Raw genomic sequence first — 17,892 nt, forward strand, 5'->3', positions numbered from 1 at the left:
GAGGCGGAGAGTTGCTGTTCTATACATACATAAACAGCCTATATACGTCCCACTGCTGGGCACAGGCCTCCCCTCAATCAACCGGAGGGGGTATGGAGCATACTCCAACACACTGCTCCAGTGCGGGTTGGTGGAGGTGTTTTACGGCTAATAGCCGGGACCAACGGCTTACCGTGCCCTCCGAAGCACGGAATCATCTTACTTTTTATATATGTAGTATTATTTTTGCCGTTCTATATGTAGTATTATTCCTTATTCTATGACTGGGGTTAAGTTACGAGCGACACCGCATCTGTTTAAGGACGAGATTTTTATATGCAGTGTCCGGGCTGTGTTAATTGGTAAATTAAAGTTATGTGACCTTTACGTGACTTTGACCCAATCCAATTTTTCCACCTTAATACCTGTTTTGGTCACGTTTCGAGTTGAATAACCTTAAAAATGACAGAAAAATGCAAACCGAATGAATATTTTTTCTCGTTAGCAACAATATTTTAGCTTCTACGCTAAACTGCAAAAAAAAACCATAGAACATGTTCTGCTGCTTGTCCCGGGCGTGTCGTAAAAACCGACAGAGGGATTGTGTTCCCTAAAATGACGGACCATTATTTGAGCGACTGGATTGAAAAGATTAGAAAAGCCCTAACGCCCTTTCTGTAATTTAAGTTTGTAAATGTGGCGTCCAATATGGAAATATTTATAATAATATTTTCTTTCTTTCTTTCTTTAACGCGCATTTCGTATGAGAACCGCTGTCGCCGGTTCAACCCCACTCTCTTTTACTACTACTCCTGCAAACAGATAACTATGATAGCTCTACTGCTTCTCAAATTCCATAGCCACTTTACCGGCGATGTATATTTTATATCATAGGCTGCAAATTTATCGCTACTTTTCATAATATACTGCATAAAAAAGTAGTTTTTTGATCAGTAGCCGATCATACTAAGGTTTTTGGCTTTCTCGTTATAAGGAGGAATCTCCATACATAATAGTCGATATTTTGTATTATGTCAATTATTTTCACGATAATGCAACAGAAGATAATGTTTTAAAAATATAAATGATTTATTTTCAATAAACGTTTATCATATTTGAACCGGCATGCGTGTATGAAACGATTGATGAATGTGGAGGAAGCAAGAGAAGTGTGTCAGGGTCGAAGCAAATTGAATTCCATAGTCTCTGTTTACCCCGGTGGGAAATAGGCGTGAGGTACGTATGTATGGACATCTCATCAAAAAACTACGATTTAAATTAAATTTGAATTTGGATTATTAACATTAAGAATTAAAAACCTTATAATATATATCTAACCTAACCTTATTATTGCACTGTATTCATGTGTTATGTTATGAACTTATGTCTGATTGTTGAAATTTTAGTTCTGTGCAATAAAGTATATTTGATTTGATTTGATTAAATATACACTGTAAAAATCATGATTTTTTTAATCCTAATACTCGTATTTAATTTTTATCTGATCACGCTCAAAAGCCCAGTAACTCAAAGCTCAGAAAAAAACTCAAACTCAAAAAGAAGCTCAAAACTCAAGCCGGTTAGCGTTCCTTTCCTTTGTGGTGGGAAATAGGCGTGAGTGTATGTATGTATGTGTGTATGTATGTACACCTCCGGTTGATTGAGGGGAGGCCTGTGCCCAGCAGTGGGACGTATATAGGCTGTTTATGTGTAAATGTGTGTATATAATATTTTTACGATAATCCATTCGAAGTACGTGAACTTGTGAGCTCTTTCGTTTCTTTATTAATGACATGTGTATAACATGTATGTATGACATGTAGCTTACGTTACCAATAAAGATTTTATTTGTATATGCATAGTGTTTAACATAACATAACATAACAAATACTTTATTGCACAAACAGGAAAAAAACACAAAATACAAAACAAAAGAGAAATAATAAAAAAAATAGTGTTTCATCTGGTCTATCGTTTGGAAACAATTTGGCAAGTTTTGACAGGTGATATAAAACGTGATTCGAACATATTTTTATGTACATTTTCGTTTTGTTCACAGGTAAGCGACATTGGCTCCGATTCCTGCAGACACCTAATTTCATTTTGGGATACACTTGTCATTTTCTTATCCGAAGAAAAGGAAAGTTATAATTGACAACTGTTTTAATTTTAATTTTAAAACGAATGCATGACCCGGTTGAATAAAATAGACATCTCGCTTATATGCAACTTAATTCTGTCTGGTTATTGGCCAATATAAAATTTTGGAAGGATTTTTAAATTTCTTTAAAAATGTAATTCTTTTTAAATAAAGCATTAGAATACTTAAATATATGCTTCATAATACTACAATCTAGCCTACAAGCTAATAAGAAATTTATCTTTAACATAAACTACTATAAAAAAAAACTATAAAAAATTTAAATTAAATATTAAAAAAAATAAAATTGACATGAATTCCATAAATTTTGTGCCTCTCGATTACCCGTCCCTTTCTTTTTCAGTGGTTTAGAAAATGACAGGTATAACTTAAAATAAAATTAGGTGGTGTGTATAGGAGTTAGCACCATAGTTTGACGTTGCGGCGCGTGCACTGTTACCTACTATTGCTGTGAGTTAGTAATTTAAGTATGAATTTGTTAGTACATTATTTTATAGCCATTTATGTTGTTTCTAGGGGACGTAGCCTGGAATCATAGAATAAGGAATAATACTACGTATAGAACGCCAACTCTCCGCTCCCCACCAGCCGCTGACCTAGGTTTACCTCACCCCCGCTCGGTCTTGTATTAGTCGTAGAATAAGATAGATAGATAGATAGATAAAAACATTTATTTGGTCTACAGACACACATGCATACAAAAAGAAAAAGATTAGATACAGACAGCCAATCAACAGAGACGAAGCTCTGTATTAAACACGCCAGGTATGTATGTGTGCTGTAGCAGCGCAAATCGGTCGTAGCTCAGCGCAAGTTTTTGCTCTCACGAACAAAACGCTGATTTTCAGCTACAACACGGCTGGAGAAATCCGCGGGTACGGCAACCGAACCAACCGATGATGCTTGCCAATACAATTCGACACTGAAAAAGTTGTATAAAATAATAGTATACTGTACATAAATAAATAGTTGTATGATATGTAGGTTTTTATTAAAACAATTTTATATAATAAGGAATAATACCACGTATAAAACGGCAAATCTCCGCTCCCCACCAGCTCTGGCGGCTCAATAGTAACCCTGACACCAAAGTTGACGAGGTTGGTACTCCACCTCACAAACCCACTCGATAGAAGAAGAAGACCAGCGCCTGAGCTAGGTTTACCTCACCGCCCCTCGGCTAGTTTAGACCATGGTCTAAGAAGACCAGATATGCTCAATCCTATGACAAGCCGCCATTGCTAGCCCATTGATGACGTAAGTGTTGCCATTAAATGGTATCTCCAACATTTCAAAGGACGTAAATTTTATTATTGAAAATTAACCGAATTAATGACTCATGTATTTTATTACTATTACTTGTCACGTCACATAGGTACATGAGAATCATTAAAACTGTAAGTAAATCTTTTACTAAAAGTTCAAAATTTCCTTGCAAAGTGAAAAAAAAAACATTGGTTGTGGGTAATTTATTTTTTACGAAATGGCAACGCAGGGTGGGACGTCAGCTGGGCTAACCTTGAAATGTTAGCTGTCAGTTTTGAGCATACCTGGTCTTCTTATACCATGGGTTAGACTTGAATCGTATAGCGTCAGACGTCACACATACAGACGCGCGTGTACGATAATGTCAATGTGTAGTGTCTGAGTAGAAAGAGGTTGTTTGTATGAAGTGTACAGTCATGAGCAATATAATGTACCCACTTTAGGACTCTGTCGCACTAACATATTTGACATTTAGTGAGACTTGAAGTTCAATTTGTCAAAAAAGTTAATGTGACATGGTACCAATGTGAATACATATTAATGCTCGTGACCGTACGGTGTGTGCTGGTATGTCCCTTACTCAATTTTTTACTCACTACTGTATAATTTTCTGCACTTAAAATGTTTTTTATTTTATTCTCACGAATCTCATTCACCTGCGGGGGAAGGACCTTAATGACATGATGGTCATTGCCCATACACTGTATAATTGGCATTTTCTTTGTACCGTCCCTGATTACTTTATAACACGTATTCACAGCGATATGAAACAGCCGTGCTAGCCCAGTTGCTAAAACGCTTGGCTCTCGCTTTGAGGTCGCAGATTCAAATCCCAGCACAGGCCTTAACCAACGATCGTCGAATTTGTTTTCGAATTTGGATCATAAATGCGGTGAAAGAAAACATCGTCATGAAACTTACATTCCCGAAAATGCGTTTTGGAGGTATGTGACCTAATATGTATTGGGCTGGTTTTCCCTTCGCGGGTTGGAAGGTCAGACAGGCAGTCGCTTCTGTAAAAAACCGAACCTGTCAAATCTTCTGGTTAGACAGCGGACGCTGTGAAAGCGGAATAACGCTAGATGATCTTCTTCTTCTATCGTGAGGGTTGTGAGGAGAGTCCCAACCTCATCAACCCTGCTAGATAATGATGATGATAAAAAGATGAGGACCGATCCGATGATGTAGTGGTGTAGGTTAACACACTCGTCCCGGCTTGGCAAGGGCTGCGGGTTCAAGTCAGAAAATGTTTCGATTTAATTTTCACTTTGTGACTTTGTGATTTTGAGGGTGATCTGTTGCTACACAGTAAGCCAGTTTTCGGGGAGCTGGTAGCTATTCCCCGACACCTATTGTTTCTATACAACACTATATATGTCTGTCTGTGTGTCATAAACCAACCCCATTTCCCAAAGCACGGGTAAGTGCTATAAAATACAAAAAAATAATGACTCCAAATGGTTCTTAAAGTGAAACCAAAGACCTAACGTAATCGCAGCACGTAATCAGTAATCTTAATTAATTACTGATCTGCAACATTGACACTGCAATTAATTTTTTGCTCTGTTCTTAGACTATTTGCAAATCAATGGATTGATGTCCGAGGTGAAAAACCTGCTGTTGTTGTGAGGAAATAGTCTTACAGTATTCCAAGATGTTCACTCGTTTCTTCCTCCACTCGACTCGGCCTCAGCTGAGCATTTTGGTATTTACAGGTTCTCTAGACTTTCAAGTAGTGGCAATAAGGTGTAGAGCTCATTTCGCTTAGTTTATCTATGAGAAAAATAATAATTTCGATCACCGAATGGTGTGGCTACACTTACGCCATCTATTGTCGCCGAGCGAGGGTCCCAACACTCTTAAGTTGACATTTACAACCACTTTACTAACCTACCTAACCTACCTACTTAACGGCCTCCGTGGTCCAGTGGTTGAGCGTTGGGCTCACGATCCGGAGGTCCTGGGTTCGATTCCCGGTGGGGACATATCACAAAAATTACTTTGTGGTCCCTAGTTTGGTTAGGACGTTACAGGCTGATCACCTGATTGTCCGAAAGTAAGACGATCCGTGCTTCGGAAGGCACGTTAAACCGTTGGTCCCGGTTACTACTTACTGATATAAGTATGTAGTCGTTATATGAGTCATGTCAGGGGCCTTTGGCGGCTCAATAGTAACCCTGACACCAGGGTTGATGAGGTTGGTAATTCACCTCACAACCCACACGATAGAAGAAGAAGAAGACCTCTTTACTCACTGGAGTAAACCAACAGATGGCGCATATCACGCAAATGCCCATTTGAATGATATGCGCCATCTGTTGGTTATGAGCGGAACTAGCTATTTGGGTAATTGTCGAAGTTCACTCACCATTAGAATCGTAGCCGACGATGACAATATCAGTCACATTCAGACCTTCAGCAGCCAAGTCGTTCCACACAGCCAGCGCTCTGCTTAAAGCGATGGGCCGCAGTGGTACCAGGATACCAGCAGGCGGCCTTAGCCACGAGTCTTCCAGCCAACCCTTCAGGGTTGAACTCTTGCTGACGGATGGTGGTGTTATTGGCTTCACGTCGAAGTTGCGCGTGTCCTGTTGTTTGGGTTCCGCTGGAAAGAAAGGAACTGTTAGCCTGTATTTTATGGTGATACTCAGATCGTGGTCAGTCAGATGCTCAGATCGTGCTCAGATGCTCAGATCGTGGTCAGATACTCAGATCGTGGTTAGATGCTCGGAACATGGTCAGATGGTCAACTCGTACGAACCGTTTCGCTTCCTCTGTCTTAAAAATTAAAATGAACGGTTAAAGTCTGGAATTGTCTGCCCGCGAGTCTGTATCCCGAAAACTACAATCAACCTTCAAGGCAAGAGTGAATAGGCACATCGGTAAGCATGCCCCATCCTCGGAACTGTCCAGTTCGGGAATCGAACCCGGATCTCCAGGTCGTGAGGCCAACGCCACCACTAGACTACGAAACATAAACTTGCGAGGTTGTTAAATTTTTTTTTATTGTTTATCCTGGGTTACTTCACAAGTTTGGGTGACGAGTGACAACACCTGGCTAAAAAGGACATATCAAAGCAATCCGTCTTAAAAACAATATTGCAATTTGACATTTGCACATATAAAAGAAGCTCGCAATTTCAACAAACGTCAAATAGCAATATTGCTTTCTTAGATGAATTGCTTCGATTTGGGCTTTTTAACACCCCTGGTCGGAATCATCCTTCAAAGTTTTCGTTCCATCATTGGCCACAGCATCTGTCGTAGATGATTCTTGCAGCACTTGTGAGTCTACGGGTTCCCGCAGCGCTGCCAATGGCTACAGAACCCTATAGCAGCGCGGCATTTCTTGCCACATCGTTCGCTGTCACTAACACCCTGTATATTATTATTATAAAAAAATCGCTTAAAAACCCACGGTTGTCGCTCAATTTCGGCACCCTCGGACTGTAGTCGTGCTCGTCATCGAACGCAGCCACCCCTGACCCCACAGCCTCCATGTCGTCTATGCCCCGTGTCGTCGGAGTCGGAGTCGTAGTTGTTGTAGACGACCAGGCCGCGGATGTGGTCTCCAACTGCAAGTGTTTATAGGATTTCATCACTCACTATGATCCTATAGTTTACCGGCTTCTCAAAAGGGGGAGCGCGGGTTCGAACCCTTGCAACGGTCTTGCATATAAGTTTACGACATCCCAATTGGAGTAGTCAGAGGTACATCCATCGCAAGAGGAAATAAGTACTCTCGCCTCACCGAGCTTTCTGATAGACCAACGTGATAGGTGATGAGCCGTATCGCAGTCTAAAATGGTTGAGCCAACTGTGTTAGTGAAAACTGCACTAAAGATAAATTAATAACTCATTGGTGCAAGTTTGGTATCAGGGTTTGAACTGGAGCTCCCCGTTTTGCAAGCGAGGAAAAACACGAAGGGAAACCCAGCTCAATACAGGTTAGGTCACTACGAAACGCATTTCTCGGGAATGTGGGTTTCTTCACGATGTTTTGTTTCACCGTAGAGCACGTGATAAGCATTTAGGATCCAAAGGTGAATACGAAAATCATTGGTTTATTCTGATTATCATAAACGCCTATTTCCTGACGATGGTATTCCATTTGCTTCGATCCTGACACACTTCTCTTGCTTCCTCCACATTTTGATTATTCAATATGGTTTTTTTTTATTGGTTCGTGTTAGGATTCGTACCTGCGATCTCACAGTGACAGTCAAGCGTTTTTCCAACTGGTCTACCACGGCTATGTGGTCAAACGTGGATCAAATTTCAATAAATCGATCAACTATTTTATAACACACACCATCGAAGGAAAACATTGTGAGGAAACCCACATTCCCGAGAATTGCATTTTTGAAAAAATGTGACCTAACCTGTATTGGGCTGGTTTTCCCTTCGCGTGTTGGAAGGTCAGACAAGCAGTCGCTTCTGTAAAAAACCGGACCTGTCAAATCTTCAGGTTAGGTAAGCGGACCCTCTTCTATCGTGTGGGTTGTGAAGTGGTTTATCAACCCCATCAACTCTAGTGCCAGAATTACTAATGAGCCGCCAAAGGCCCCTGACTTGGCTCATGTAACGACTACGTACTTACATCAGTGAGTAATAACCGGGGCCAACGGCTTAACGTGCTTTCAATCAGGTGATCAGCCTGTTATGTCCTAATCACACTAGGGATCATAAAGTGATTTTTGTGATATGTCCCCACAGGGATTTGAACCCGGGACCTCCGGATCGTGAGCCCAACGCTCAAACCACTGGACCACGGAGGCCGTTAAATGGCGGAAATAACGCTGGGGGGATGATCAACTACTTTATCAAATGCTCTTTTATAGTTTATATAACCTACATATTACTTGCTATTGTCCGATAGCTTATTATTACTTTACGTCTATTTACCTTTAGGTCAATGCTGCTTGTGTTATCATAATTGTCTGTTATATCAACAGTATTGTCTATTACCGTCGTGTCGGTTGGCAGAACTGTGGTAGCTATATCGTCATCTTTATCAACCTCTTCAAGTAGAGTTGTTGTAGGCGCGTTGTCTGTGGTTGTAGATAATTCAACTTCTCTATTTAAATCTACGTTCTTAAGTTCTTCTCTCAGGGTCTTTTCAGGTTCAATGTCTTTTAGAGGCACCTCAGCCTCTTCTAAGTCGAATTGTTCTCCGCTGCCGCGTAGTAGGATGTCTGTTTTTATTTCGTCCACAGTATCACAGTAAGCACAGATTATGTTAATTAAAACTAAAACTATTTTCGTCCTCAACGCCGCCATTTTGTTTCCGATACTGGCCACTAGCACATTGTTTATCTGAAAAAAAAAAGAAAAGCGTCAGAAATCAGAATAATTTATTCAACGTAATTATCACGGATAAACTTGTTGAAGGTCAATGTAACACTTTTGAATTTACGTCATTTCGCAAGGTGTTATGGCTGAGGAGAAGAAATGACAAGAGACTGCAACAGCAACACATCTTTTAAATCAGTGAGGGTATATATTACAAGTTATTTAAAAACTAGAGGAACATATTTAATACCTATATTTTTATTTTTAAACTTATAATTTAGCTTTTGTACATAAAGTTAGCTTCACATGAGCTTTAAATTTATTTTCTGACAAATTCAAAACATTATCACACCGGGATTCGAACCCGGGACCTCCGGATCGTGAGCCCATTGTTCTGGACCACGGAGGTCGTTCCGATGTCACTAACACTCAGTATATTATAGTATGTAAAATAACATAACATAACAAATACTTTATTGCACAAACAGGAAAAAACAAAATAAAAAACAAAAGAGAAATAGAATTAGTACAATAGGCGGCCTTATTGCTAAGTAGCAATCTCTTCCAGGCAACCTTTAAGTATATGAGATATTGAAATATTATGACACATAACATAAGTACAGAAGTTCGGCCTTATTAGTCGAAAGCAATGTTAAATGACAAGCTACCTAACCGCACCGAACACACCACACCTCCAAAATATTTACACAACCACTTTTTTCTTTTATAAAAAAAAGCAAGTATAAAAAAATGTGGCATTCGAGGCAGGCGCGAGAGCATCGCACGTGCCTTAATTAAGATCCGAGATAAAAAAAAAGATCAAGTCTGTTTGAGACTTGGAGAATATTGTTGTAAGGGTTCCGTCCGTTTATTTCGTCATCTTTACTTCTATACATCATCAGCATCAGCCCATTAACGTCCCCACTACTGGGGCACCGGCCTTCCCTATGGACGGATAGGGAGATCGAGCCTTAACCACCACGCGGGCCCAGTGCGGATTGATGGTTATTAACGACTGCTAATGCAGCCGGGACCAACGGCTTAACGTGCCTTCCGAAGCACGAAGGAGCTTGAGATGAAAACTTTTTTTTTGTGGTCACCCATCCTATGACCGGCCTTTGCGAAAGTTGCTTAACTTCAACAATCGCAGACCAAGCGCGTTTACCGCTGCGCCACCGAGTGGAAGTTTGTATGGAGCGAAATAAATAAATAAATTAATAAATAAATAAATTATAAAAATACTTTTATCCTGGCTGGAAACGAAATTGACAGAACGCATATATTACGCAGCCAAATTACGAAATTGTATAACAATATTTAAAAAAAAAAACTTCTAGGGCCCTATGCCGAGGGTTTTCTTGCAGCTTCTTTTCCTCGGCTATACGGGTTGTGAGAAGCCGCAGTAGTTTTAGGCGGATGAGACGTTCGTTATGTAAATGATGAGTCAAAGTGTAACTATGTTACCTACTGAGTAAAGATATTTTTGAAATTGCATTCAGCTGCCAGCTGGTGATACGTCCCTATCAAGATTCGAACCCGGAATCTGGATAGCGCGCCCGACCCTCAACCACTGGACCACAGAGGTCTTGTTTGTAATGTTATAACTAATAATCAGACGAGCAAAAACTGGACTGTCAACAATATAAAAGATATAAATTAGTGACCTTCCTCACGACGCGATACTGCAGGTGTGCGATTTTAGGGCAAGATTGCCCTGCTTGCTTGTGTTAGACAACATTTTTCAAAAAGATTAACAATTGTCATTTTTTGACGATGTTTTGTCTAAATCACTTTGTGAGACTGTCCTTTGTTTGGTAAGGACTTTTCAGGCTTGAATCATCTGATTGTTCGAAAAAATAAGATGATTCCGTGTTTTGGAGGGCACGTTAAGCCGTTGGTCCCGGCTATTAGCCGTAAAAACACCTCCACCAGCCCGCATTGGAGCAGCGTGGTGTAGTATGCTCCATACCCCCTCCGGTTGATTGAGGGGAGGCCTGTGCCCAGTAGTGGGTGTAGGGAGCGCTGGTAATTTTAATAAAACCCCACACAAACAATTGAATGAACTGTATTACTTAGGATATTAATTTAATTACAAGATCCAAACATTGAGACGCGTTGGCTTGCTCGCGCTAGAGATGTGACTGACCATAAATGGTAGACTATTAGGTATGTCCCATACAGTGGGACGTATGTAGGCTGTTTATGTATGTATGTATGTCTTCTACTCTCGTGTGGCGTGTAAAATCAATGAATTTCGAAAAAGAAAAGAAGCTAGAGAAAGAGATAAGTTTTTGCTTTTCGATCTTCAGGAAAGTGAGTGAGTGAGTGGCGTGAGTTTATGTATGTATGTATGTATCTTCAGGGAAGAAATATAACACAATGATTTTGCAGTTAAACGCTGCGCAAAGGGTTATAGTGTAAAAAAGGCTAGTTACCAACTAGTCAAATCTGTTACTTTTTACTAAACGTCAAAATGCGTAATTACTATGGAATTTGCATGAAAAAGCACACTGTGACGTCATAGAAAAACTTGATAAAATGTCGGACTTATTATTACGTTTTTCTTAATTCAAATTCATAAATAAGTTAAATAGAAAAAAGAAACAATTTTCCGTTAGTTTTAGATCTGTCTTAATTTAGTAATGAGAATTTCATAATTTATCTTGAATCCAGTACGGTCACGAGCATAGTATACACTTTGGTACCACGTCACATTAATTTTTTTGACAAATTGAACTGTAAGTCCCACTAAATGTCAAATATGTTAGTGCAACAGAGTCCTAAAGTGGGTACATTATATTGCTCATGACTGTACACGACCCAATTATAACCAAAAGAATATGTTTGTTTAGTCAAATAGTATGGGGTACTGTCAAAATTTAAGAACACTCAACAGTAGCGACACCTGACGGGAGAAATAAGCAGTATTTATCTCCATTGCATCGCGCCGTCAGGGCGCTCGCTTATAACCACTTTTTTGCTTGTTTTTTATACGCGAGCGAATCAAGTGTTATTCAATCAATTCCCATTCATAATTGAAGATTATTCTTGATAGAATTGCAACGTAAGCTTATTTCGAATGTTGTTGAACTTCGCTCAGTATTCATTTTTCATGAAAGTACTCTGTGGTCCAGTGGTTGAGCGTTAGTCTCACGATCCGGAGGTCCCGGGTTCGAATCTCGGTGGGGACATATGACAAAAATAACTTTGTGATCCCTAGTTTGGTTAGGACATTACAGGCTGATCACCCGATTGTCCGAAAGTAAGACGATCCGTGCTTCGGAAGGCACGTTAAGCCGTTGGTCCCGGTCACTACTTACTGATGTAAGTATGTAGTCGTTACATGAGCCATGTCGGGAGCCTTTGGCGGCTCAACAATAACCCTGACACCAGGGTTGATGAGGTTGGTAATCCACCTCATAACCGACACGATAAGAAGAAGATGAAAGTACTTAAGAAAGTCGAAATTTCCGTTCCATTCATTATGTAAGAGTCACTGTGTGCTGTGGCTGGCTTGCTTATCGAGGGGTGCCAGTTCGAAACCCGGTACCGGACTTGTACCAATGAGTTATTAATTTATCTTTAGTGCAGTTTTCACTACGACAGTTGGCAAGGCCATTATAGACGGCGATACGGTTTAGTAGACAAAGGACTTATTCGCAAAACGCCTTACCCCTAAAAAAAGGACCTACGGCTCCACCCATCACGTTGGTCTAACGGAAAGCTCGGAAAAGGAAAACCTAGTTCATCTTCCGATGGATTTAATCGTACCTCTGACTATCCCAATTGGGATGCAGCCGTGATCTTATGTTATTTATCAAGAAAAAGTGTCTGAAAATTCATTACAAATTCAGTAGAAATATAAAAAAACAAAATACAGTTCGTAATGACGTTGGTCTGACAGAAAGCTCGGTGAAGCGTGGGCCCAGTTGGAAGAACGTTTGACTCTCAGTAGGAGGTAGCAGGTTCGAAACCGACGATTTTCGAATTTGGTTTCAAATTCAAGTTTGGATCATAAATGACTATCACGTGCTCGGCGGTGAAGGAAAACATCGTGAGGAAACCCACATTCCCGAGAAATGCATTTTTCGGGGTATATGACCTACCCTGTTGGGCTGGTTTTCTTCGAGGGTTGACAGGTCAGACAGGCATTCGCTTCTGCAAGAAAGCGGACCTGTCAAATTAGATAGTAATGACATAAAACAAAAAACGTATTACATACAAATTATACGAAGCCTGTGGTGGATTTAATGCTGTTTTTTTTTTACTTTTTGCTTAAATATATTAGAGGACTAAATCATAAAATGATTTATTTTAGAGAAAATATGTAATTCGACGTTAGTTGTTACGAGTAGTTCTGGGATTAAAATATATACGTATATAAACATACACAAGTGTAAATACGTATATATTAGGCGTAGTGTGAAAGATAATGTTCTTTTAATTTTGCTTTGAAAGAAGCAACTGATGGACATTCGATGGACATAATATCCAATAATAGATAGATAAAATCTTTATTTTGATTTAAGACGTAACGGACAGACAACGTACGGTAATTTTATAACTTTTGTAAGTAAAATATTGACACCTTTGTTGAAGTACACGCAATAGTATTTACTAGTCACATTGTTCACGTGGCGAAACTAATTTGTGAAGGAAAATAGGTTTAAACAAAAAGTGGGCAGTCGACCGTGACCGCTGGGACAGAGCTGGTGATATATAAGTACTTATGTAGTTAGTTTTATAGACCTTTAACTTGAATGCGCACAGAATATAAACTAATTCTAATAGGCTACTTGACAACCTAGTCAAATGAGATACTTTTTACGAAACGTCAAAACGAAAGATTTCTTTGGAGTTTGAATGGAAATACTGTCCTGTGACGTCATCAATAAAAGCGCGCAAACGTCATACTCATTATCGAAAATAAGTCGAAAAGTAAAATGAGATTGATTTTTTATCATTTTAAACTGGCTTCTGTTCCTAGATTAGCATTTTATAATTTATCTTTGACTCAGTCAAATAGGTTCCCAATTTCCATGTTCATCAATTATAAGATTTATCGTGAATCAGAATTTGAATTCAGAACTAAATACTTTATTGTTGATTTGTTCGAAACAAAGCTTTTAACAATTTGAATTTAGAACTTACTACTTTATTGTCCTCTTATTCAAAACAAAACTTAATCATTTGAATTTAGAACTAAGCAATTTATTCTTGTTACGTTAAAAACTTTCAGTAATTTGAATTCAGAACTAAGTGAGTACTTTATTCTTATTTTGTTTAAAACAAAACTTTTAATAATTTGAATTGTGAACTAAGTTAATATATAATATATATAAAATATTATTCTTCTTTTGTTTTTTTTTACCGATCTCTCGACCTGTTTGTGATACCCAACCGAGGGGCTTCCCTCGCTCCCAAGGGTCTCTAAATAACTAAAAGCCCCCAAAAAACCAGAGGTCCAAATTCTGACATAATGACCGGCGAGTCATCGGAGTCCATGTTGATTATGCTGATCATGGTGCGCTTTTGTTATACTAACGTAGGGGTCCTGGGATGAGTTTGGGATATTTGGAGGTACATGGTGCTGGGAATAGATAGTCACTGGAATCCCATGAAATAGGGGGCGAGCCTGTTGCCATTAACCGAGCACAAATGCACGTGATACCAATTATCATCTCGTACCAAACATGAATTCAAATCATAAAGTCGTACACACATAACATATGGCTATGAAAAAAAAAACATTCACAGAAATAAATTGTTTTTCCTTCTTTCTTTCGTAAATGTTTACTTGTCGCTCTTGCCACCCTATTAGGGATAACGGGCGTGAATATGTTTACGTTGTGTATGTGTATGTTTATTATAAAAGGACGCCACAAGTAAGACAATAATAACCCGAGGACGATTTGTAAATTGTCGTCAGAATGTGATTTAATTAATTAATAAAGACATTTTAATTTTTTTTTTAATTTTTTCATGACTAGGGACTGCAATACCGATATCGCGAGATCTCGTCTACTTTTTCGAGAACAATCCCGAAGAATAATATGACGAGATCCCATTCGAGATTGACGGGATTGGGCGAATCTCCTTAAAATATACTTTTTGTTTTGATTATGCTGATTTCCAAAGAAAATATAATTATTTAGTTAGTAATATCGAAGAATATATACTCTTCTTCTTTCTATTAGAAAAAGAGAGAAAAAGAGGAAAGAGAGGAGGTCTTTGTATTATTTCAAAAAGATATTTTGTTTTAATTAACCTCACCATCACAAACACGTAGTTTTCATCGTTTTCAGCCATCATTAACTTTACATTTTATAATGAACTAGACGGGATCCCGAAAAATTCGGGATCTCGCGTGATTCATATTTCCAATCCCGCGGGATCTCGAATTTGCTATCTTGATTGCATCCCTTTTTGCTTCGCCGCAGTCGGGTAGAACAGGCTTACGACTCGAAGTTTTCGGTATATTATTTTTTTTAAATTTATTTATGTAGTTTAGTAATGCCTTATAAAACTTTTTTTTTATATTTCACACCTCATGTTATTTATGCAAAGGACAAGGTCAACCAAGTGACCTAGTGGAAATATGTGAATTGCAAAATTCATTGTAGGTTATATTTTATTAGCGAATGTCCGCGACTACGCACGGAACATGTTTTACGACTCGTGTTTTCAACAGAAATCATCAGTCTCGGCGATTTTTTTTTTTGACTTGACTTGTTGTAGATTTGCCATTAACTACTTGGCCGAACAAACGGGGAGCGCTGAAGGCTCTCACCCGGTACAACGTTTAAGACAACAGGCCTGAGGGTGCCCAGATGGGCGCGAACCTCGGCTCAGGGCGTCGTCTGAGAGGAAAAATATTTGAAAGAATTAATTGACCCTAGTGGATCGATAGCGATAAGCGCTGATTTAGGGAAATCGTCGACGGGGTCGGTATCAGGGTCCTGAAGTTTTTGGTGTCGCGAGCTGACTGGCTGCCTCTATGGCTAGAGTAATTGGGTCGTCGGGATCGTATATTATGTCCTTCGGACACCGATACTTTTCGGTACCGTCCCTAAGCGGGAACATTCTCGACTTACAGGCATACTTAATTACTTAATTTATTTATTACTTCTGTCTACTTCTCAGTGATGCATGTATTAGTTATAAGTGGAGACTTCATTGGCTAATGTACAAACTATTTGCATTTTTTAAAGTGTTATTTAAGCTGTTTGTTTCCCGATTTGAAATAAATAAATAAATAAATACTCCGGACTAGGGAATGCAATCCCGACTCGAGATCACAAATTCGAGATCCCGCGGGATTGGTAATATCAATCCCGCGAGATCCCGAAATTTTCCCCAATCGCGTTCTTCCAACCGGATTACCACTGCTCTAAGAATGAGTTCAAGTGCGTCCATAGTAATTTCCTTATTCAAGTTCAGATACAACATAAAACAGAGGTATGGCTTATTATCATTTAGACCACAACTTTACGTTTGGCACATACTAATGTGGTGGTCTGTAAGCGCATTGGTGTAACTTAACAAACTTTAAAAAATTGGCAATTCATCGTGAATTCGTGATAACGCCACAGAAATTATGGCAGGTGGAAAAGGTGTTTGTGGAACGTAAAACAATATTTAATGCAGAGAGAAAAATATCTAGATGTGACACTTGATAACAGCAGTCAAAATTCAAAAATATTTTAATTCAGTTGGTAACATAGTTACACTTTGAATCGTCCCAACACAAGTATCTGATTACTTACTGGGGAGACCTGTCCAATAATTGTAACTGATTTACAGAAATGAATTCATTTTTATTTTTATTTTATCTATGATCCAAACATGAATTCAAACTCATAATGTCGAAGTCAGTAGTTTAGAGTTCGAGACATTACAATGTTAGTCACGTTAACTGAATCATAATAGGTAGTACAGTTATGAGCAATATCATCTACCAATTTTAGAACCCAGTGGCACTATTATATTTGACATTTAATGAGACTTACGGTTTAATTTGTCAAAAAAGTTAATGTGACATGGGTTCATCGTGTATACGTATTATTATTAGTACTCGTGACCGTACCGACTTTTAACTGAGATATTGTATTGGACGGAAGGCAAGAGGGAAACCACTGCCCTATTTTTCCCTAAAAAGTAGCATGGATAATGCTACACCGACAAGAGCGTGGCTCTTAAATTAGTGATGATGATTGTATAACCCCTTAAAAAGACAGTAACAATATTTTACTTGACATTTCACTCAACACGACCAAAAAACATAAACTTTAAACCGGTCGGTTTCTGCGCAATGAACCTCAACATGTTTAATATTTGAGTTACATAACTTCGCCGCGCGTCAAGGCCGCTTTTATGTATGCGTACACGCATCGTTCCGGGAGCATTGTCGGGTGGAGACTGCTTTATGACTGGATCTTGATGTGGAACTTCAACTTGAGTCACCTTTATACCGTATAACGGACACAAAATGTCCCTTTCGCAAAATGTATACTATGATAAAGGGACATCTTGCGAAGTGTAAATTTTGATGATGATGATGATGATGTCCTCCCAGACGTATTCGTCAACGGCGACACTCTTAGCTAGTGTTAATCTCAGCTCTTCCATGGGCGCGATCGTGACTAGAGAAATCAAATTTGGTTTTGAAAGTCGGAAAGCAAGAAGGAAACCCCTGCCCTATCTTTCCCTAAAATATAGCATGTTTTGCAAAAGGTACGTAATACGCATCGAGTACATTTTGCGAAAGCTACATTCTGCGTCTGAGCCAATTATGAGTACAGTAGAGTATTTTTCCAAGTAAAATTCCAGGTCAAAAATTCTGTTGTCAGCGTTATTATAGAACCAAAGCCCCTGACATGGCTTATTTACGTACCTACATAAGTAAATAGTAACCGGGACCAATGGCTTAACATATCTCACAAAGTGATTTTTGTGATAAATATGTCCCCACCGGGATTCGAAACCGGAACCTCCGGATCGTGAGCCCAACGCTAAACCACTGGACAACGGAGGCCGTTAACAAGCTTGAGATTTTGTTGTCCGCCAGTGTATGTATATTTGAGTAGAAGTACTTACTGTTACAGCATTTTTATCCACGAATATACGAGCGAAAATGCAATTTTTTATTTCGACCGTATGGTTCATTTTGCAGTTAAATTTTATCACGTTTGCTA

General features: G+C 39.0%; 2 protein-coding genes across 5 annotated transcripts in view; one reads left to right on the top strand and one right to left on the bottom strand.

Annotated features, from left to right (window-relative positions):
• The window catches only part of LOC126379349 (uncharacterized), a 113,982-nt gene that overhangs the window by 38,602 nt on the left and 57,488 nt on the right, over positions 1-17,892 (top strand). The window lies entirely within an intron of this gene.
• LOC126379383 (uncharacterized) overlaps positions 1-17,892 on the bottom strand; it is a 53,158-nt gene that overhangs the window by 29,104 nt on the left and 6,162 nt on the right. For 3 of the 4 annotated variants that reach the window (XM_050028116.1, XM_050028115.1, XM_050028114.1), the window contains exons 2-4: positions 8,312-8,722; positions 6,825-6,981; positions 5,775-6,026 (exon numbers count right to left, since the gene is read on the bottom strand). In XM_050028116.1, coding sequence (XP_049884073.1) covers positions 5,775-6,026; positions 6,825-6,981; positions 8,312-8,686 — 784 coding nt within the window. In that variant the 5' untranslated portion in view covers positions 8,687-8,722. The remainder of the gene's footprint in view (positions 1-5,774; positions 6,027-6,824; positions 6,982-8,311; positions 8,723-17,892) is intronic. The other variant, XM_050028117.1, reaches the window with a different exon arrangement.

This window comes from Pectinophora gossypiella, chromosome 29 (assembly GCF_024362695.1).
Source record: "Pectinophora gossypiella chromosome 29, ilPecGoss1.1, whole genome shotgun sequence".
NCBI classification, from domain to species: Eukaryota; Metazoa; Arthropoda; class Insecta; order Lepidoptera; family Gelechiidae; genus Pectinophora; species Pectinophora gossypiella.